The sequence below is a fragment of the Scatophagus argus genome, chromosome 10, assembly GCF_020382885.2.
Source record: "Scatophagus argus isolate fScaArg1 chromosome 10, fScaArg1.pri, whole genome shotgun sequence".
Lineage (NCBI taxonomy): Eukaryota > Metazoa > Chordata > Actinopteri > Scatophagidae > Scatophagus > Scatophagus argus.
Genome location: NC_058502.1, coordinates 7534618 through 7557497, shown reverse-complemented (window position 1 = coordinate 7557497; position 22880 = coordinate 7534618). Strand labels below are relative to the sequence as shown.

Genomic DNA, 22880 nt, shown 5'->3' with positions numbered 1-22880 from the left:
ATATATTATAAAAACACAATATAAAATCAGTAGTAGGAAATAAACTACTTAGATACTGCAGAATAACATGCTGCTCAGAAACAATTATTTTAGTTTGAATCTTCTGATTACTATATACATTGAGGAACTTAATAGTGAATTATCTGCATCATTTTACACATCTCTTTCAAGTATGGCATTAATTGACAAGTGCACTGCTCTGGCAACGTGGAAAAACCGAGGTGGAGCTATTTACCTTGCAGTTAGACGTAGGCTCGAGCCTGCAGAGTCTGCTGCCAAATCCCTCAGCAGCAAGACAAAGCTTCACATGTTCATCCTGTGAAGTGAAGATGCTCTGCAAAACCACTTCATCTCCCTGAAAAAAAAACACACATTCACAGCGTGAGTGCAAATTGAGATTCAGCTGATTTGTTTGCGAAGGCCAAAGTTAATAGAAATGAATTACAGACCTTAATTGATTTATGCCAAAGCAAATTCAAACACTCAGGGGCCCCCTCTGAAATCTACACAGCATTTTAGTCAAGGGACACTAAAGCTTTATATTGAACATCATAACATCACAACATCATGAATTCCTTTAGGGAAGTTAACAGTGTCTCCCGGGGCATGGTCACTCGGGAGAAACTGATCCCTTAAATGTAAGCGTAAGGACCCGCTTATTTATCAGCAAAACATGGTCTAGCCCAATTGTAAATGCATTTACAGTAGATCTCCGTTACCTAAAATGTATCTTATCTTAAATTAAAGGCCACATGGACCACGTCAGAGGAAACAGGCTATCTATTTAAGGAACTGTACAGAGGGACAACAGACGACAGCCAGGACTACCAACACCTCTCGTATCCAGGCTGTATACCTCCATATTGGGAAAATACAGCACTCTCTGACCCCTGATTCACCCTTCTTTCCAGTGCTCATATCAGCAGCACCCTGCAATCAGTCAAACACACTGTCCAGTACTGGGGCATTATGTGGTATTCAGATGTTTGAAGACTCAGCTCTTCTCCAAGACATTACATTACATACATAGTACATTTGAAAATTCACAAAGCCACAAGACTTTTCAAAAGACCTAGCTATTTGAAATGCACATTTATTTGGCTCGAACAGGCTCTACAAAGCCTTGTTTTGCATTTGAAACTGACACTGGTTTATGTATTGCGATGTGTATGTGTCAGGGTTTCCCCGGGTGTTCTACAGTGGTGAATAAAAAAATGAATTGCTATTACACAAATGCTTCACATTTAACCAGTGTGGCTATTGTGTTCCTATTGTCATCTAACAACTAAACCAATCATGAGACAAGATTGGTCAGAATCTCGGTGGGTTCCCGACTCGGCCCAGCTGAACAAGTTCATGTGGGACACCGCGAATTTAAGGTAAATAATGTACAACCCGGACATCTACAGTGTAATTTTATATTGTAAGATTGTGGATCAATCTTACAAAATGACTTGTCCTATGGCCTAATCTGGGTACTGGGTTTGGTAACCATCCACAGCACTGCCTGCGTGAGTCTCTGTATTTGTCTCATATCCACACCAGACACTCTCTTTGTGGCATGCCCTTATCAGAGGGCAAAGATAACAAGCTGTGAGACAACTTACAACTACAAAACCATGATAGCATCTTGCAGTGAGGATGAAAAAAGCCATTTGTTGTCTTCCCTTTTCTATCAGTGTACTTAAAAAATGCTGCTGGGAGCTGTGCGCTAAAGATAGAGCAAATATGTAAATTAATTGTCATTGCTATTAGTTCTTTACATTTTATGTTGGTCATAGTTTGAATAAAATAAAAGTTAATTTCAGTAAAAAACTACAAGATGAAATTAACGGCTTTTAATTGACAGCCTGAACGCATGCATAAAGGAACACTTTTAGACACACTTATCGATATTAAACTCTAATTATTGGATGTTACTTTAACGAATCAATAAAAAGTAAGCAAAAATAAAACAGTGGTGAAATAATAATGAGAAGAAAAATCCATGAGTTCAGGTTCGGATTAATTTTGTAGTAGTTAGATTTCAATTTAAATCGGTAAAGATGCGGCCACATCCTGAGACACAACACTCCAGAGGACTATATAAATAAAGTGTTACATTTCAAATTTAGACCAAGTTATTCCTTCACAAAAAATATAAGATGCCAACTCACTGACTCCTTTCCAATGACCTGCGTTTGGTCACTAATTGTTGACACCTTGGAGCTGGTTAAGGAGCCAAAGCATCCTTAACCAAATATTAGCTTATTGAATACTAGCATTGAAAGGCTCACCGTTCGTAGAAACTGAAATTCATCGTCGGCCTCTCCAGTGTCGGTCATTTTTTGAACCAAACTTGCCACACTGAACAGAATGAAACGGGTGTCACTGAAGCAGAAGGAGCAAGACGAGAGAGGTTGAGCCACCGAAGGTAAACACCCGTTAACGTCTGGGCGGAGTCTATTAAGATTCAGGCGTCCCGATACTCCATGTTTCTTCATAACTGCTGTTTTGGCGGGAGTATTTTAAAGCTATAAAATATCAGGTCAGAAGTGCATGTAAATTCCTACAGTTAGTTTATATGATAAACATTATCTCGCAGCAAGGAAATCTTTGAGTGCTTACCAAATTCAGAAAGGGGTGATAATTGATTAGGGTTGATTGGAGGCTACTGCTAGAAAGTGTTTTGTTGTACCATTAAATGGAGTGTCAGTGTAATTGCTTATTAGCTGACATTAGCATCTGACCATGCAGCAGGAGCTAGTTGCTAAATGGTAACTATGTTCTTTCTCACTTTGAGAGCTGAACATGGCAGCGCTGATGTGATGTGTATTTTACGCTTTAAAAAGAGATTAATTAATTAATGCTCTGGTTATTGAGTATTAAAGCTGAACAGTTGACTGGAATATTATCAAAATATGGCTAACTGCAATATCCAAGTAGTAGGAGCCACAGTTTTTTGATAAAAGTGAAATGTGTCACAATATCAAATGAAGGATTGTGGTCTTCCAGAAACCCATGGCCTACAAAGTGTCATCATCATAATTTTTATAATTTTCCAGTGAAAATGCAGAAATAGCCATTCCCACTAAAACAGATTTAAATCACATTATCTGTCAGAATAATACGATTTGATTTGCATAGAGTATCATTCAGCCCTATCGAGTATTTTTTTAAAAAGTGGTCTAGAGAAATCAGATACATTAAAAAAATCTTAAATTAATTTTTTCTCACTGAACAAACAGCACTTCAGTTTACTTCCTCTCTTGGTCTGTATTTTGTATAAAATTGTAGGAACCAGGAATGTCACGTCGCTCCATTGTCGCTCCATTCAAATCCAAATCGTTCACTATTCATTTATTAACCTTTATCTTCATATCAGTCAGTAGTTTTACTGACTGAATGCTGTCTCAGTTTTTCCCCTAATTAGTATCAAATTAAGCAAATCTTCCAAGGAAACATCTTGAAAAAAAAAATCAGTACAATGTAATGTCATGAATTTGCCATGAAGATCTTCTGTGGGTATTTCTGGTATAGTTTAATAACGCCCACCAACTTTTCTTTCAAAGACACTATCTGGTCAGAATTTTTACATGACTAGCTCTTGTTAGAAAACCAACAGATGGACTGACTGCATATGTCACTGTTTTTTTTCTCTGAGCTGCTTTACCATGTAAGCTTGTAAAGCTGTGCTTAAAATGTAGCCCTCCTATTACTGCAACTGCAACCCATACAACCCATCTCACCAGTATCTTCCCTCAGTCGTATAGTATGTTTTATATTATTGATTTGTACCTGTTCAAGCCCTAACCTCTAATTTTTGATGACATGTCAATTATACTATCATACAGATATGAAGAACTTAGATTAGAAACCTGTCATAAAATACCATTAAATTTTTTTTTTATTTGTTTATTTAGGCTTGTTGTCATGCTGTTATTACACCAGTACATCTACTGGTGAGGCTTTTGTTAACTTGAGTTACGGCACAGTACGAACAGTGATTTATCAGGTTGAAATACATGTTTAAAATTAGTCACAGACACTTTATTTAAATAATCCATCACCCTCAAATAAGTTTAACTTACTGAATTTGTTGATAACTGAGCCAAGAAACGTCTTACTGCCTGAGTATTTTTATTTTCCAACCAAAATACAGGAACTCACACAAACTGATCAGTGGTGTCTAAGACAACTATTCTTTTAAAGGGAATTGCTTGAATCTAAATAGAGTATTAAATTAATAGCGTGCTCCAGTGTGTGAAGTAGGCGATGATCCTCTTCACAGAAAATTCCATTACTTTCATAACTTCCACACCAAATGCCTCTTTGTGTGAAATTGAGAACACAAAACATGTCATTTATCTTTTTTTTTTTTTTAGAGCATTACATGAAGATTGTTTTCGAAAATAATTTGAGTCAGAATCAAGCATGTACATAACCAGCACATTTTGGTTGAATCACTACCACTTCACCATTTACTTGACAAATGTAGAATTAACCACTCCACTTGGGACAGCATGGACATTCTTGAAATACTATTTCTTCATTTTATACTCAAACAGTAGAAGAAGAGTATACAAAAAGGCCAAAATATGCACTATCAACAGAGAAAAACTAGGAAACAACTGGACTACAAAAGTAAACATATTTAGCAATCACATGCATTAATTGTGTACAACACAATTGTGGTCCATCCATCCATTTTCAATATCCATCCGCTTATCCATCAGGGTCACGGGAGCCTGGAGCCCAGCTGACTACAGGCAAGAGGTGGGTTACACCCTGGTCGCCAGTCAGTCGCAGGGCTGACACACAAAGACGGACAGCCACACACACACAGGACCTAGGGCCAATTAACCTAATGCAACCTAACGTTTTTGGGACTGTGGGAGGGAGGAAGCCGGAGTACCTAGAGAAAACCGACACAGGCAGAAAATGCAAACTCTGCACAGAAGGACCCAGACTGGGATTCAAACCTGAAACCCTCTTGCTGTGAGGTGACAGTTCTAACCACTGCACCACCGTGCCACCCCCACAAGAAAGAAACCTTTTTTTGAGTTTACTGTAGTTATTTCTAGGCACATGTAAGCATTAGTGTGTTTGTTGCTGCCTGAGAAAATGTTTTATCTTTGAACACATTACTCATGAATACTGCACATTCAATTGACCGTGTTCCCTGCCCTTTAATGACTGAGCAACTGTAAACATTTACTTTTGCATCCATGTGGTTTCCCCACTTTTCCTGTACTACTGTATATTTTTGGCCTTTTGGGAACCCATTCTCTAAACTGTTTATTGTTAAAAGGCAGTAGGTTTAAAATTGTTTTTGCAAACTGTAATTCACTTTAGACATCTTAAAACATCTTATCAGAAGACTGTATTTCCAAAACAAAGGCACTGCGAGGAAACATGAACACAATACATAATATTGCTAGACAAACCAGGACTTTTGTGTCTAATTAGTTTAACTGACAAACCCCAGAAGCAACATTATCCTGTTGTTGTACTAAGTGATCTGTACTTTTGATGGACAGAATTTCTCTTCTAGCTTTTCTTTGATCACAGAACCTCTAATTTCTGCACAATTGTTATAACACAAAAGATAAAATATACATTGTTTATGAGTTGTTTCAATATAATTTCAACACTGGAATTTATGTTAGGGGACATCTTTTATCCAAGAGGACATAGGGGGGTTTCCAAGACACATGGCAATGCTCAGCATAGGTGTTGACAGTCTTATTCTTCAGAACACTAATCAACACAAACCTGGTAAGGCCACAAACACACTTCATTCAACATATTTGATCCAACTCTCTTAAAGATTTCTTAAATTCATCAAAAAACTGGGGGCACGGGGGGTTGTTAGGTAAACGGTCAGTAGATAATAGGTTTTCTAGTAGATTAAAGGTCGCTCTCTCCATAGAGGGCAGTGGAGAAGGCAGTGTAGTCCAGTGCCCCTGGTGGTGCTCCATGGCCAGTGTAAGGTGGCATCCTCATGATACAATACTCTGCTTGTTCTGGGGGGAGTTCTCTCCTCAGCTCCTCCACTAGTATGTAGGGCTGTGATGGTGGAAAGAAAAATTAAAACACATTCTTCTTTCTAAGCTCATGAACAAAACTGTAGATCATAAATCAGTATGAAACCACTTGGAAATAATGACTGGAATATAGTAGATTAGCGCCAGCTAAGAATATCTGCACATATGTCAGTGTACCACAATAACACACACACACATACCTTGTCAGTTGCCAGGATTCGGAAGGATGCAACAACCTGCTCAGCGGTGTCTGTGTCAGCAGTCTCTCTGGTCATAAAGTCAATGAAAGACTGGAAAGAGACGATTCCGGTAGCATTGGGATCCACTAGCATCATTATACGGGCAAACTCCACCTCTCCCTGCGGAAGGCATGGATGGAAAATGACAGAAAGTTTTGTAAAGTAAGATACCGTAAGCAAAAAAATAGTAAGAGCAACTGGTAATATAACCCCATCCACACACCCATGTTTGAATTACCATACCAAGTCATAACCCATAGAGATGAGGCAGGCTCTGAAGTCATCAGTGTCCATTGCTCCATTCTTCTTCTACAGTTAGAAGCCAAATGTAAGGTTCACCATGCAGGAAATAAGGAGGAAAGTAGAGTCAAGGGAGATCACAGAAAAGACTGAAGCATAACGGAGGCACAAGCTAAGTGTATTATTTACAGTATGTACTTATCTTAATGAAATTTAATATGACATGAATGTTGTTAAGACTACATCCTAAAATACATATTCAGTGTGCAGTGTTTTCAAACTTTTCCCAAATCTGACACTAGCAATTGAACGGTTTCCACTATGATAGAATAAATACCTCTGAGGGAGAATGCTTTCAACTTTAAGCACCTAATCTTTTGGCTGTCATGATAAGACATTAAGAACACTAAAGATCTCATGATAAAAGAGATTTATGCACAGACTACAACTCTGTGCACATAAAGTTTTATTCACCGACACTAACAGTTCTTATCTGGAACATAAGTACACAACAATATTTTGCCACTTTCAAGTTTGTATTTGTCAGGTGTGTTATCTGTGCTCTACCTGTGGAATTCCTACAGATGGAGCCTGAATAAAATGAAACTGAATACGCTTACTTCAAAAAGTCTCACAGGCTAAAATTTTACCTAAACATGGCTTAACATTCCATGGTACAATACAAACTACTGTTTGGAATGCTTTATATGTGATAATCTGTGTTGGAGAAAGCAGAATTTCCATCCACCTTCCCTACAAGAAATTGCTCTGGTAATAATTCAGTAGCTCATATACAAACACTGCTCTAGGAAGAACATTTTGGCTCAAGTCCTCACAGTTACAGAACCAATTCTAGATAGAGGGTTACCATCCACTTCTCTGCTTTGCTCAGATTGTTTAAGAACAGTCACTGAAATTGACAAAAAAATGACATGAAATTGGTTGAGAGCTGTACCCTGTCAAAATGGTTGAAAGAGGATCTGAACTCATTCATCTGCTGCTGACTGATGCCCTTGGCATCTCGAGTCAGGATCTGGGTCTCAATCTCATTAATGGTTCGGGCGATGGTTGTGAGAAGCAGCTCCCACCCGACACGAATGTGCTGTTGATGTGGTGACAGAGCAGACATGTTAACATGCTTGACCATTTAGCAGTACTGAATGTTTAAAAACCACAAAACTACATGTAGATAACATATATATATATGTATATATATTTCAGCCTCCACCACCATCCATCCAGACCTGCAATGAGTATCTTGTGCAAGATACACCTTGCCACTACCCTATACCTCCATAGTGTAGTTGGTGTGTTTGTTATCAAACACCAACGACTCTTGGATAAGCTGGTGGTCTCCCTCCAACTTGTCGATGTTGGGCTTGTAAGCAACAATGACATGCTCAAACTGCTTCAGCTGGGTCATTTGGTCCTCCAGGGTGCCTCCGACCTCCAGGGAACAGCGCCCAATCTCCTGCGAGAATAACACGAGTCGCCACAGGGTCAACTTTATTTTATTTATTTATTTTTTTTTTTTTACCAATTTAGAGGACACGATGCAGGTATTAAGATTAGATGGCCTGCTCACTTACACAACCAGGGGTCATTTACCTGTGGCTAAGAATAAGGACATTTAGAATTTGATGAAGAAACAAATGTATATGGATAATAATACTTGACATTATTCAATTATCATAATTATCAGTACAGCCACCATCATTGTACCCTAAGATATAATTATCTTCCATTTAGGTCATTATTTGGTTAAGTGGAGATAACTGTCAAATTGCTTATGAAGGCTGTATGTCTAACCTCCATCCTGGCCTGTATCCAGGGTCCAATGAGATTAGCCTGGGCAGCAAACTGTCTTCTCAGCCTTTCATGGGCATGCTGGCGTGCCATCTCCTCCTGGAGGGCACCATCCCTTTGAGGAACCAGCTTCTTTACCTAGAAAACACACACATGCACAAACAAAAGGGATTATTTTTAACTGTGGGAAGATGGCCACTCCTGAAAAGTGCCATGAACATTCAACAGAATTATGCTATTACATATAAAATGTTTTAGATTCTTAGTGGGTGCTTAAACCCAGTGATAAAACATTAGAGCAGCACTGGAATGGAGATACTGTGCTCCTTTTTGCTATCTCATAATTAATGCTTTTATATGGCCAGACAGCCACTCTCTGAATAATGACTCTATTCCGCAATATATGAGTCTATAAGCCAGTTTTAAAGTTGTAGCTACCTTTTCCCACTTGTTGAGAAGCTCCTCGACTGTGATGGTGCTGTAGGGGTTGATAATGCTGGCCTTAATCCCATAGCTCTGGGAAATTTTCTGCACCTCACTTTGGATTCCCAAGATGGCCTGTCTTTCTGCATCCGCCTCCGGTAGGGTAGCTTTAAACTGCTCATGAGCTGCGATGAGACTCTGGAATGGGAAAAGTCCAGAAATGTTATTACATTTTCAGTTTTTATTAATAGCATAATGTGGTTTTCTTTTGGGTACAGCAGATGTACCAACATTACTCACTGTATAACATGACATTGTGAGCAGGCTAATCTTAACTGCACATTTCAACAGCAGCAGTGAAACGAAATAAAACTAGTATTACACACATAGCACTAAGTGTGTGAGTCTACAATGCTGTGAGTAAGCCTACCTGGACTTCTTCAGTAGTGTGCACTATGAACATGTCCTGCAGATCCTCCATGGCTCCTTCCATCCAATTGTTGAAGGGAGCCGACCTCTTGGCAAACTCCAGGAACAACTGATCAATAGTCTCCAGCAGCTTTTCTGTCCGCTGAGAGGATTACAAGATATCACATATCTGCTGTATATTTTTAAATCCTGAAAAACTCATAACATTCAGCCTACAGCTCAGCATCAGGCTCCATCCTGAACTCAGGAGTCACCATCTTCATATCACAATTCCTGATACAAACATCCCCTCACCTGTTTTGATGACTAATCCCATGGTGCATAACATTGGTATGGCCTTGTTAACCCCCAGCTCAGGGACAGAAGAAGGGACAGAAAACAGACCCTGTCCCTGTCATTCAGACTTAATCCTTGGCCCTTTTCCTGGGCCCTCACACATTTGCAGGTCTGGAGTGGCCAGCATGGATCAGAGGAAGTGGCTAGTGGGCATTCAGCCAATCATTTCATGGACAGGACTCTTACATTTATTTCTCCTTTATCCCCTCCGTCCCGGTATTTTACCATCCTATCTGGGTCAGGAGTTTTAGAGGGGATTGAGTTATTTCTCATCAGTCAGCTTTGTCTTCACTGTTGAAATGTCAGTGACAACAGCTAAATATGTTTACACTGGTATTTTGATTAAGTTTGTCTTGGATGCAACTTCATTTGGCATCAATTGTAATCCATGTGGAACATTAGCGCACTCTTGTGGGGGGACTTACCAACTTATTCTAACATAAGCAAAGAAATGAATCCTTCAACTGACTATAATGAAGAAACACTTAAATCCTATTAAAGAAACTGGTCATAGACATGAATCCTTTATCTGTCATATATTCACATATTAAGCCATTTTTAAGTTGTATCCATGTGCTTGGCCTGAATGTGGGCCTCACCTCCAGTGCCTCTCTCCTCTTCTGAGTCAGGGTTCCCAGCTTGTCCCACAAGTCACAGATGCTCTGGCAGCGTTGGTTCACAGCAGCCACGTCATAGTAATCCAGCTCACTGAAAAAACAAAGTACTGCAGTTTATTTCAACTGTTAGAAAGAGCTTTGAAGTTTTCCCCAAGCATTTGGGTGTCTCAAGAAAGAACTACTGAGAATAAAGTCAGTTGTTACATTCCCCATACAAAAGGTCAGATCATGTGAAAGTAGAAATATGATAGTATAGTTACATGTGAAACCACATCTTAATGTGTAAAGATTGTGTTTAGCATGCAATTTTTAGCCTATAAGTGATATTTCACCAAGGCCCTTTTTGTGCTGGAAAGGCACACGCAAGTCTTAAGATAGAGTTGAAAGGAATTGACACCACACCATTACCATAGTGAAAAAAAAAAAAAAAAAAAAACCATGCCACCATTTAGAGCTCTTTAGTCGTTAAACTGACTTACAGTTACATTCTTTACCTCAAAGTTTTTGATATGCAACACTTGAAACTATCAAGATGTTACCCAACTTATTGGCCCACAGGAAATAAGACTGTTAGATGTTGCATTTTGCATTTTATTTAAATTTCACAAGCAACTCAGACATCAAGATACATTTGAGTTGAAATTCAGTTAAACTGTGATGTGATACTGTGGCTGCTGCCAGAGTTCATCATTATGAACCTGCTCCATCCAAGTGTCAGCCACAGGATTATGGGATTTCTCGTAATGGACCTCATCCCAATGGTCTATGCCAGCCTCGTAGCCTGAACTGACATGAGAGATGGTGCCAGGGGGAAGCTGACCAGTCAAGACGTAGTACTTGCTTGGTCCCAGTTCTTGTTGAAGCAGTTGCATGTAGTCTTCAGACATGGAAGGAGCCGTCAACTCCTCTGTTGGAGCCAAAGTGTCGGGCGAGTGGAGACTGAAACCTTGCTCTTCTGTTTCCCTCTCTTCATTTCCATGCTCAAGGACAGCTGTATATTCTTTTAACTCACCACCCCAGAAGCCAGGTCCTGGATATGGAGGAGGCAGTGGTGGCATCATAATGCCTAGCTCCACAGTTTCCATTTCTGAATTACCACGCTCAGAGTTCTCTTCATATTTCTCAAGCTCACCTGTCCGATACAAAGGTGGAGGGGGAGTAAGGCCAATGCCAGGTGAGGGCTGAGATGTTAGGGATTCTGGCTCTGGAGTTGTAAATTCTTCCTCAGGACCCCAATCAAAAGCAACATTCCATGAGGCCACCTTGGAACCACCTGAAGTAGAGCTTGCTGGATTGGTGTCAGGACTAAAATACACTCCCGTCACTTCATCATATGGGACTGAGACAGCAGGGTAACCCACAGTGGAAGGCTGGGTAGGAGCACTTTGGGATGAAGTGTAGTAGAGGTCAGGAGATGCCTCCACGTTAGCAACACCACCCTTATTAAGCTCATGCTGGCTCCAATCTAGAAGCAGGAGGAAATTGTAAAATAAGCTAAAGCATGTGATAAAGTGACTTGAGTTTAATACTTTCAGAATACATTGATAATGAAGAGATAGTCTTACTGTTTCTAACAGGAAAGCAATGGACATTCCAGCTTAGCAGCAAAACGAGGAGCAAATGACTGTAAGGGAAAACAACATTCTCAAAAACTTGAGTAAAACAAAACAAACCAGCAATGCAAAATGAATAAGCAAACATAATCATGGAACCGTCACATACCTTCTGAGAAACCACATGGCCATTTTTCTTGTCAGCTGAAATGATATCTTCCTCTCTCAAAGCGGTGGTTAAATATGTAACAGGAAACACTGTGGCCAATCCTGGCTGAGGTAACAAAGGTAACGATGGACAGCTGTTCATCACTGACTGCCGACTGAAATTGTCAGCACGCCTGTTAACCACACCCTCTACCCTTCTAGATACAGAAGAAGTGATGAGCACTTAACTGAGGGGAAGATGGTTTAAGTTATTTACCTGAGAACTTTTCCAAAATTGTTCAAAATAATCACTTTGCAGACAGTGAGTTCATATTGTTGCAGATTGTTTTCTGCACTGCTTGTCTTTCACTTTCTTCTCCTTCTTCTTCCAATGTCTCAAATGTGAACAAAGACAAGATATGTTTTGGCACCACTGAACTACATATTCTGTGTTTGCATGGATTCCATTCATTCAGAGGATGATTTATCTGGAATCTATCCAGCAAATCACCCCTGTAGGTTATACAATGTCTAAAGCCAAAATCCCTATTAAAATAATATTTTTACAAATTATGAGAGAAACAGGAAATAAGATCTGTATTTGCTATTAGGTTCCCCCTTGTATTCTTGTGTTTCACAATAGTGACAACATACTTCTCGGCCTCCATGACACATGACTGTAAACGTCTGCTAAAGGGAGTGCGTACTTAAGCTCCTGTGCAATGGCGGCAATCTGCTCCACTCTGTCCTGGTGTGCTGCCAAGTCGCTCTCGAAGGCCTCATGTTTTCGAAGCAGTGCTCTGATTTCTGTCAGGGTAGCTGTTTCATAGTCCTTCTGGGAGAGGATCAGTTCTTTACCTGAATATCACGCATGCAAAGAGAGAGGGGCACCAAGATGATTAAAGGTTAGGGCTAAACACTGGTTTTATGTGGTCATTGCCGATGAAGAAAATGACCTCCTTAAGTTCACTACAGACTGATTGCACTGAACAGACTCAAAAACCCTCAATCAAACTCCAAGATAAAGGGTTAAAATATGGACACCAAAAAACAGGCAGAGAAGCAGGAATACAGATGCCTGGAAATAAATGGGGAGCCAGCAATTCAAGAGATAACGATGCAGATCCATAAACACAGAGTAGCAGTGAGAGATAAAATGGATAAATGCGGCTAAAAACGACTCACCGCTGGCCCAGTTCTCATGATTGGTGGCTTTCTGGCGAAACTTTTCAGCCAGATGGTCCAGCCTCTCCAGCCTACGGATCTCTGTGAGGAGCCACTCCTCATAGCCTTTCTCTGCCTGCTCCAGGCCCTGCCATGCACTGGCAATATCCTGAATGGAAAGTCACGGTACAAAAGTGGTAATTTTTTTAATCAATTCTAACCTGCCAAATAAGAAAATCTGACAAACAAATATCATTGACAGTTCAAAATAAATAAATAAATCACAGTGTCAGAAGCCATTAATCTCTAAAGCATTTAACACCAACAGTGGTGCACACAATTGTGAACACTTCTTTGGGAACTGAACTGTAAGCTGAGGAAGAGTTTGGAGTGATAACTTACAGATACCATCTTCCCCTCAGAGGGCATGAAGGCAGGACGATTGCTGATGCGCAGCTTGGTCTGCAGAGTGTTGAAGTTGATTTCCAGCTGGCACTTCTCCTGCACCTTAGGGGGCTTGTGCTGACGTCTGTAGTCCCTGAAGTCCTCCAGTTTCCTTTGCATCTCTGCCATGGTCTTCTCTGGGGTCCGGTTCTCCAGCCAGGGAGTGGTGCGACGGATCCACTCCAGCAGCTGGGAAACACAAGGACAACGTGGGAATGAGTGGAGTGGCAGCAGATTAGTCTCTAATCACAGCAACGGGATACATAGTTAGGGGAAAAAATAGATGTGGTTTATTCTACAATTACGTCTGTAATTGTCTGTACGTTGAAGTATATGCATCCATTTTCCACAAAGGTTCTCAAGTTTAACTAAATTTCACTTGCACATTTCATTACATGTGTCATCACCATCATCACGTATGACATACATATGAAATTTCAAATAATGCTTTACCTCACTGGCAAGTCTCTCATACTCCTCCATCATTTTCTCATTTTCCTGGTTTACACCAAGCACCTTACAGATCCTGTTGGCAGCCGTCTCTGCCTAAGGGCAAAAAGCAACACAGTGGGCCACGCTCTGATTGATCATTCAAGTATCTCTAATAACATTGTGGCTCACGATCAAAATCAAACAGATGATAGATAAATGCACCTAACTCTGTTCTCAAAATACGTATGGATACGAGGGGTAGCTAAGTCAACTAAAAATAGAAATTGGTAAGGGAATAGGTTCAACTACTGTACCTGCTCCGCTCCTGCAAAAGCATGGTAAAAGCAGGACACGTAGGTCATGATAGCTCTTTCATCAGGCTTGGGGGTGTTGATGATATCTGTGGCATTGAGAGGAAGGAAAAGTCAGGGTTGCACAAAGGGTGAAAGAAGTGAAAAACCTAAATCAAAAAAGTGGAAAATTGCTTTGGAGAGTGGGAGGAGACAAAAAAAAAACAGCACAGTGAAGTTCATACTGGAAACACTTATTTTGAAGAACGGCATATGAGAAAGTTGAACATATTAATCTATAAATTCAAATTGGGTCTATCTGTTCCATAAAACATTACCTTCTGCGTCCAGCATTTTGGGAATGTCCAGGTGTTTCTCTGCTATGTCAAAAGCCAGGTTCAGGTTCCCCAGAGGATCATCCTAAATAAAGACATACAATTCTACATCACTGAACAGCAATGTTGGACTTAAAATACCACCATGCTGACCTCCCTGCTATGGTGGACACACCACACTCCTTGTTCACCAACTGTACATGCACTCATATCAGAGTGCTGTTGCACAAAAACCTAGAAATGGCTTTATGATATTTCTAGTTTTCACATGAGCTGAATATTTAATAACAACTTCCTATGAAACGAGCTTCAACAGGAAAATCATTCATTATAATTTTCTCAAATCAATTGACATTAATTACTTTTAGTACATATTGATCTTTTAACAAATGATTAAAATTAACTGATTACAATTATCATTTTTAATTAAACATTTGATCCTTTAGTATGTGCCATGTCAAAGTGGTGTGTCTGAGATTAGAGATACTGGCAAAGGCAAGCATCTTGACATTCATGAATCCATAACAAGCAGGAGTTTATTTTTACTTCAGGAATGACTTGAATGACTAAAATAACGAAATAATTAAAAAATTCCGAAGTAAATTGCCATAAATTGATCAGCTAGTGAATGAATCAACTAATAGAAAAGATACACAAGAATATGATTCAAGTCTACAGTCATATTTTTTTGGAATGATAGATTTAATCAAAGAAATTAGCTTTTTTTTCTCATAAAAGTGAATCTGACAAGAGAAACCAGGTGTTTTAACAGAGTGGGAGTAGTGCATTAGGCCAACAGCTGACAGTGAACCCTTCCCTGCTAATTGGACAGCCAGTGAAGTGAGGGACAGCCAGTGAAGTGAGGGAGTACAGTGGGGTAAAGGGATCATGCTATCATGCTGCTGCTATTGTCCCTATCTCTGTACCGCTGTGGTAGAGGGGGACGGGGGCTGGCACACTACATGACAGGGCCAGCTGCTCACAGATCCAGTGCAGGACAGAGAGATGGATTGATAGGCTTGTAAATTGATCATGGGATGGAGGGATGGACGGATGGATGGCTAGAAGGATACCCCTGTGTGTTTGCGCCCCTGGCCCGAGCCGTCTCAGCCAGCTATAAAACTGCAAGCTTAACGAACACGCTCACCTGGAGCCAGACTCAACAGCTGCCTGGAACACAATGCAACTGTCTCCTGGCAGCACAAGCAGAACTGAAAAGTCGAGGTGTGACTGAATGTGTGAATATGTATGTCCAAGAGATTGAAAGAGTGAGAAAAAGCAGCAGAGAGGGATAGATTTGGTTGATTGTGTGATTGTGTGTGTGTGTGTGTGTGTGTGTGTGTGTGTGTGTGTGTGTGTGTGTGTGTGTGCCTCATCCCTCATCTTCCTTCAGTGCCCTTTCCTAATTATGAAAATCAACACCAGCCTCACAGTGATACTTAACATTTGACTAATAAATACCACAGCAATCGTTTCATAAACATCTTTCAGACATTCATGAGAACCAGCAGCCGCTAACTGGGGAACACTACGTGACAGCGAGGACAATAGCAGAGGTAAAGCTAAGCCTGAGCCCTGCAGGGACTAGGCTCATGTTTCTGTGACTATTCAGGGTCATCTCCAAGTCAGGCCAGTGAGTTGTGTGCTGAAAAGTGAGCGCTTCTGTTTCCAAAACAAATCAAAATGTTACTCTTGTAACCAACCATGGAGGTTCCCGACTCTAAATACCCAGCATCAGGCCAAATTTGGCCCATGTAAAGTCAAACTTTCTATTTGAGTTCAGAAGTCTGTTTTCTCATGATACATGGTATGATTTTTTTTTAGCCAATGGACAATATATTTTCAGTGTGAGCCTCAGGCATAAATTGGATAAAATGACCATAAAACCATATGGATAAAATATCTATTGTCGGTTTTTACTTAAAAAAAAAAAAAAAATCTGTTTTGTCAATACTTCTACAGCAGCTTTGGCATTTCCTTCTGGCTAAGCGTCTGGCGTCTTCTTCCAGAGGGTAAAATAGGTGTGCTATTTGTGCATAATTGTTACTTGACAAGCACATGAAGGATGTCAACTGTGCTCTCTAACTCGGCGAATACACAGCTCACTGAGGCCCTCACCTGTTTATACACACAAACACTGAGAACTCTGACCATCCATTAAAACCTGAACATTTTAATGAGCTGTGCATTTGTTTGCTGTGAAAAACATTTATGCTCAAGTAGCATGCACACGCTGATCTGCTGGATGAGAAATGCCAGTATTCATTTGCCATAACTTGAAGGGAGACACGTGCTGGCTTGCACATTTATCACTTCAGGCCACACATTTCCATCATTAAATTCAAATGGGCGCAGCTCAAAACAAAAACAGACTTGAAAACTGAAGCAACAGTTTGTTTCACGCTAATTATGCTGAAATTGTGTATAAAGCAAACGGCTTTAGTTAAGAATAATGAAGCATGAGGTGAGAGTAAATGAATGCACTTCCAATAAAAACATCACGCAGTGAAGAAGAAACACATCCACAGATTAAATTGGCGTGACATCCATTAGCCAGTTAACACACTGTTTATCTACAGCAAACATTCGCTTTAATTCACCCCAAATAATTTACACTGTCAACAACATGGAGCTCACAGATCCTATGAAATGCCACATATTTATAATTTCTGATTCTGTCCCAACAAACCACTTCAATCTCAAACTGCCATATTTTCCAGTCCTTTCTGAATCAAATCCTTCATGAGCTCAGATAAGTCAATTAAAACAGGAAATCAGGTGAGCGTTGCGAGTAACCCTTCAACTCGCCTAAGACTCGTCTAACTAAGGTGGCACATGCCTGCAGTCTTACACTGGACTAGTTTTCCTAACATAAATAAACACATCATAAACAGTAGCCCAAAAAGCTCTATTTGGTTAATTTTGTGGGAAATCAATCTGTTAGTGTTTTGGGGGCTGCAACACAGCATCCTGGTTACAAGTGAAACCACACGACACCTTGTTGAGCTTAGAGTAGTCGAGGAGGTCGGGTCTGTGTCTATGAATCAGGGCGCAGAAGGCCAGGCCATCCTTCCAGCTTCACCAGCCAACGAGCAGAGAGAACCGACAGGTCAGTTCAAACACATTAACTTGACTCGCAGATGAAGCTGATGAAGTCCAGTTCCGGCATTAACCATTAGCACCACAGCATATGAATAGTCTAGATATTTGTTTAAACTGACGTCATGCCTCATCAGATTCACTCTACAAACTCCATATTACTGCAATATGTTCTGTAACAAATCGTCTTGCAAGGAAATTAAAATAATATTTTAGACCATGTGCTAACATTTATCATATTTTTTACATGTACATGACTGAAATGAGAGGACAACCTTGATTAGATATCGATCACATAAACTATCGCTGTAACCAAACAGCATTCACAACTAAAAGAAAAAGTGTTTATTGTGGTGAATACTAACCTGACATGGAAGTTTTGGACATTGACATTCCTGTAGGGGGCAGTCTTTCTCTGACACCACAAGAGCAGGCCCTCCTTGGCAGAGGTTTCTGAGAAAGTGAATTCAAGTGAATTGGAACAGTACATAATGCAATCCGGTGCAGGTCTCCTCAGGTCAGTCGACTGCTTTGGTTTCTAAAACTACCAGGTTTACACTTTCATGGCATTACATGTTCTGCTTTACCTTTTACTTTTGTCCATGTCTGCAGTCAGTGAACACAATGTCTTAAGAAGATTAGCTAGATTTGTGCTAAATTCAATGAACTCACCTTCCACAGAAATGTCCTGAATGGCAAAGCGGAGGATGATAGTCCAGATCATTCCAAGAGTCATCTTTACGTTTCCGTCCACAATCTCTGAAAAGCAAATGATTTGTTAGAATCGGTTTTGCAGTAAACCAAATAATAAAGTCTGATTATTGCTCATGTCTGTGAGTTCATATCAGACAAGCGATGGACTCTAGTACAGTATATTCATATGTACAGGGAGGCTTTGGGTACCTTCAGCTCCAATGGAGACCAGTTTCACTCCTTTGCTTGTGATGAAGTCCAATGCTTTGTTGACGTTAGCGATCTTATGAAACCGCATCTTCCCTCTGTCTGGCTTGGGTAACCTCTCTCCTGTAAACAGAACATCATATGACCGAGTCAGATATGTATGTAATGTGTTTGTGTCCCTGACCAAAAAGTGGTTTTAACTGATGCATCAGTTACATCACATTAAAAGCTAAATAAACCGCAAAATTAATACTACTGTGACGAAAATGCTGCCAACAGTGAATGTGCATGGTAACCTAATGGTGAACTAAAGACAAAAACAAAGAATAGGAACTAATCAGGAACTAAGAAAACATGAAGTTATAAAAGAGACATCCTCTTTTAGTCATCCAACCTGAGATAACCTCCAGGAGCAGCATGAGTTTTAGTCCATTCCTGAAGTCCTCCTCAATGTTTTCAATTTGAGTACCGGCTTTCCTCAGGTGGGAGTTACACCAGGCCGTGAAGGTCTAACAACAGGAGAGGAAGACCCGGGTCAGCTAAAACAGGTTTTGTTAAAATGTCACCATACAAATAATTAGTATTATCTGCCTGGATATTGTCTGTATATCAGACTTCAGACTTCCTGTGAAGCCCTGCTGATGCACCACAGATAATTGGAAAGAGAAAAACAGGAGAAATGCAGTTAGTTGGGTTACATGACATTCCTCTCTGCAGTGGTCCTAAACAAACTGAGGCCCCTAACAACTTAACAAGCCCTCACCATAAGAGTATATACCAAATTGTTGTCAACTCCATGTTTGGTACCGAAATACTGCAAATCAAGTTAAGACGGGGTCATTGTCTTTCTCCTATTTTTATAAAGTCTCTCAATAACCAGCAGCAGAGATCCCGAGTGCTCAGGATGAAAGCCTGGAGCCGACCGCAGAGCACATTCCGACCGATACAAGGTGTTAAATTTAGACCCCCTGTGCTGTGCCTCACGATAAGAGACCGGGAGGAAAAACGTCAAAACGTCTCGCCATGTCAGCGTGAGTGAAAACGTCACGTGGCTACAGGGCGAGTTTTCCCCTCGCGTCACTTTCTGTCACCATTTTGACACCTGTAATGTGGTTGGTTGAAGCTGCAAGGAGATAGCTTTATCACAGTACATGTTCATTCAGTACATGCTTTTCTTCCAGGTCACACTCATTACTTTGATGAGGTATGAAGACAGACAGGCATAGATAAAGGATAATATTTGAAATATTTTTGACAGATTTGCCAAAAGTATGAATAAAGGGATGTGTCTTAATTAAAAATAAAAGAAATTAACAACAAAAAAGGATTCAAATAAGCTACCATCATCACATATGAATGAAATGTTTATGATGTGTAGGATACTGTAAACCATATGTAAAAAAAATCAACAAAACAATTGTCTATAAGGATTTTTCTTAGTACTTTTAAAGTCAGGGTTCAAAACATGGTGTTTGCAGTAGGCCTTCATTTTGGCTCCCTTTCATTTAGCATTTTTTGGCCATTTTTGAGAAAATAGTGTAATGAATTTGCATTCTCATCCCTTTACATTATAACTAGAACAGGTTCAACAGCTCAGTGACGTATTATTTCTCTGTGTACATTTTATATGAGCTACTTTAAACTTCATGAGTTTATTTTTACACCTCTGGTTTCATTGTCTAATTATTTCCACAAATTGATATTAATTGAGGAACATATTTCAGCCTTTTTTTTCCCGCAGGCCTGATTCTTATACATCCTTGTATCTATGTGTGTCCATCTTGCCACTCAGTTCCCCCATCTGGGTGCCGATGTAAAAGCACAATATTACAGGCTTTAGAAGAAAGGGCATTAGATGCCACACCAGGAGACCACACCACAGGACGTATGTGACATTGAACTGCTGCCATCCCTGTTAAAAAACGTGGCCTGCTGGTCCTCCATATTTGACCCAGCCACAGTTGTGGAACCCTGTTGCCCACTTTCCAAGACCCCCCACCCACCAGCACTCTCCAGCACTACTGACCAGTGACGAATTAAGCTAAAAATATTCACTGAACCGAGTCACTGTAGTGGCCAGCGCCTTTGTGGCCTCTCTAGGTCAGAGGCTGGCGTTCTGTGTCCGAGAGGATTCGAAATAAATGAGAACTGAACGTCTAACATGTTGAAAAGGTTTTCCCATGCGTCTTTCATTCTGACTTCTATTTAACTCACACGAGCATATTCATTCTTATCACTTCTACACTTTCTCTTAATGTAACCCAGCACCCGGAAAGTGCAGACTTGGATGAATGGGCAGCGTGAGCTTTGTCACTCTCCTTGAAAGAGGTAATAGATTTAAAAAGGTTCACATGAGCGCTGTCATATTAATATCCACTGAAGGAAAGTTACCACAGCTGCTAGCAGGATTTGAAATAAATCCACTGCACAGAGGCTTGAGCTAGACAAGAGATTTAGGAAATAATTCGGAAAAAGTGACTAAAAGTGGTGCCTAATGGCGCAAACAAAAGCTTTGTGGCCACACAAGTGCTCGCTGTGAATGCAAGGCAGGGATATAAGATGTATTACTAGCTGGTCAGGCCCAGAGCAGTTTCATCACCTCCCACTGTGCCAAAAAGAAACACTATACAAGTATTGCTGTATGCAAACATCATTTGTCAATTTGGACCTTTGTGAACAGCTGCTCCCATAACCCAACCACTCTCCAATGAGCACTTATCAACTCCAAATGATAATCAGCAAAAAGATAAACACTGGACACAGAGCTGTGTTCACGGACCAGGGATCTGGCTGTCGTGTTGCTGCCTTCTGTAACCAAAAATACACAGTTTCGTCATCCATGTGGGAGCCACAGGAGGTTAATGGGCGCGCGGCTGATGTCCATCAGTGGTGCAAAGAGCTGCACTTTACAGGCCAACTTTTTAAAGCCTTAAAACCAACTGACAGTGCGGGAAGTCGAGGCTATATTGAGTTGAGCTGGTGTGCTGGTACAATATTTCTGTATGGTTTCTATAAACAAAAGAATTCCGCACCAAGGACACTGGATTAACCCCACTATAATGCCTTTTGGTCCCGAGGTTAATTTTAGATGTAGCGTCCATTCTAATCCCAAGAGCGTCATCATGTGTTAGAAGCATCTGTTGACAGCTCGCATTCCGCGCGTATCAGTGGAGAGGCAGCAGTCTGGAGAGCCGCTGGAAGGCAGCTATTGTTAGCTGGTACCCACCACCGCATCCGTCCGTCAAGGCCCCCACCCTCGGGCCCCCCACCCCGGGGTGCGTCAAGACAGCAGCGCGTAGATAATTCCACACCGGAAGCTGGACGGTGTTACCCTTCAAAATACAACTACACGTAAAATTTGATCGTGCGTAGGGGAGGCCATTTTTTCGAATTTCGCGTTTAACTGCAACCATCTCGTGTGATAAATGACCCAATTTTCCCCTCTTAGACTTCAGGGAGCTGTAACGCTAACTGTAACAGAAAACTGGAACCTATTTGCTATAGGTCTGTCCTACCGCAGTGCCCGAAAGACCGACTAAAGTTGATGCTGTTACTTCTTTTTTTCTTTTTTCTGTTTTTACAATTTAAGTGATTGATGCCGAGTTAGCTCATTCACAAGCAACTTGAGAGCAAATACTGAAAAAAACGTCTTCTAGTGATTGTGCTTTATATAAATAATGGCTACAGAAGACGAGATGTTTCATGAACCTAGCGTCTTTGGTCAAAGAAATATTAATTTAGATTTTAATCCGCATAATGCTGCCCAAAACTTCGCCATTATGTGTCTTATTTTGAAAAACACATGACCGGATGTTCACTTCTTTAGTATGGCTTACTTGACGTTAGTCCATAGTTGTCTGAAACTACTTCGTTTGGTACCGTAAAAGCTAATTACAGAATGTATCGTTTTTACTAACTACTTACTAAATTATTTGAACGTTAAAAACGTTTAACGTAATTGTCAGCATCACGGTTACTTGAATGCCTCTTTTGCATCCACCACAGTGCGTAAATACAGGTTCGTTTTTCTTTCTTTGACTTACTTTCCTCTGCTGTTGCTCCCAAGCCGGGTCCAGCAACATGTCCCTGTCCCACTCGTCCTCCTGCATCATGTACTCATCCTCGTAGCCGTTGTCATAGTGCACGGTGGTCTCCACCTGGGTCATCATCATTGTGCCGTTAATTTCTGTTCCCCCTGAAACTCAGCTGCGTGTCGTCCGCTCAGGTGGATTTGCCGTAACGCTGTGGGTAGTTCCCTAACTTTCTCCGAGCTGCTACTTCCTCTCTCTTCCCTCTCACTATCTCTCACGCTTGCCGGTGTCCTGTCGAGTCCCGACCTGACAGACGTCTGGCTCTGGTTGCCCCAGATGAACAAGGGAGGGTTTCATTAGTACTCGAGT

At 40.7% G+C, this 22880-nt stretch overlaps 2 protein-coding genes across 9 annotated transcripts in view; both read right to left on the bottom strand.

Annotated features, from left to right (window-relative positions):
• The window catches only part of ryr2b (ryanodine receptor 2b (cardiac)), a 63574-nt gene extending 61077 nt beyond the window's left edge, over nt 1-2497 (bottom strand). For all 7 annotated transcript variants that reach the window (XR_006844477.1, XM_046401295.1, XM_046401292.1 and 4 more), the window contains exons 1-2: nt 2277-2497; nt 236-355 (exon numbers count right to left, since the gene is read on the bottom strand). Coding sequence is in view for 6 of the 7 variants with exons in the window: in XM_046401295.1 (XP_046257251.1) it covers nt 236-355; nt 2277-2483 (327 nt within the window). In the remaining variant the exon portion in view is untranslated. The remainder of the gene's footprint in view (nt 1-235; nt 356-2276) is intronic.
• A 1407-nt stretch (nt 2498-3904) lies between these two features.
• On the bottom strand, nt 3905-22863 carry actn2b (actinin, alpha 2b). 2 transcript variants are annotated; one of them, XM_046401299.1, is made up of 21 exons: nt 22524-22863; nt 18875-18989; nt 18484-18603; nt 18253-18339; nt 17946-18033; nt 17479-17557; nt 14485-14566; nt 14171-14256; nt 13878-13970; nt 13383-13613; nt 13002-13149; nt 12524-12674; nt 10099-10207; nt 9165-9305; nt 8750-8932; nt 8315-8449; nt 7797-7976; nt 7461-7607; nt 6509-6574; nt 6227-6385; nt 3905-6048 (listed from the first exon to the last, which is right to left on the bottom strand). In XM_046401299.1, the coding sequence occupies exons 1-21, from the start codon at nt 22650-22652 to the stop codon at nt 5890-5892; spliced, it is 2688 nt and encodes an 895-aa protein (XP_046257255.1). In that variant the 5' UTR covers nt 22653-22863; the 3' UTR covers nt 3905-5889. The 2 variants fall into 2 exon arrangements, with proteins under 2 accessions (XP_046257255.1, XP_046257256.1); XM_046401300.1 differs by lacking the exons at nt 17479-17557; nt 18253-18339; nt 18484-18603; nt 18875-18989; nt 22524-22863 and having other exon boundaries at nt 17946-18027.
• Nucleotides 22864-22880: the final 17 nt, after the last annotated feature.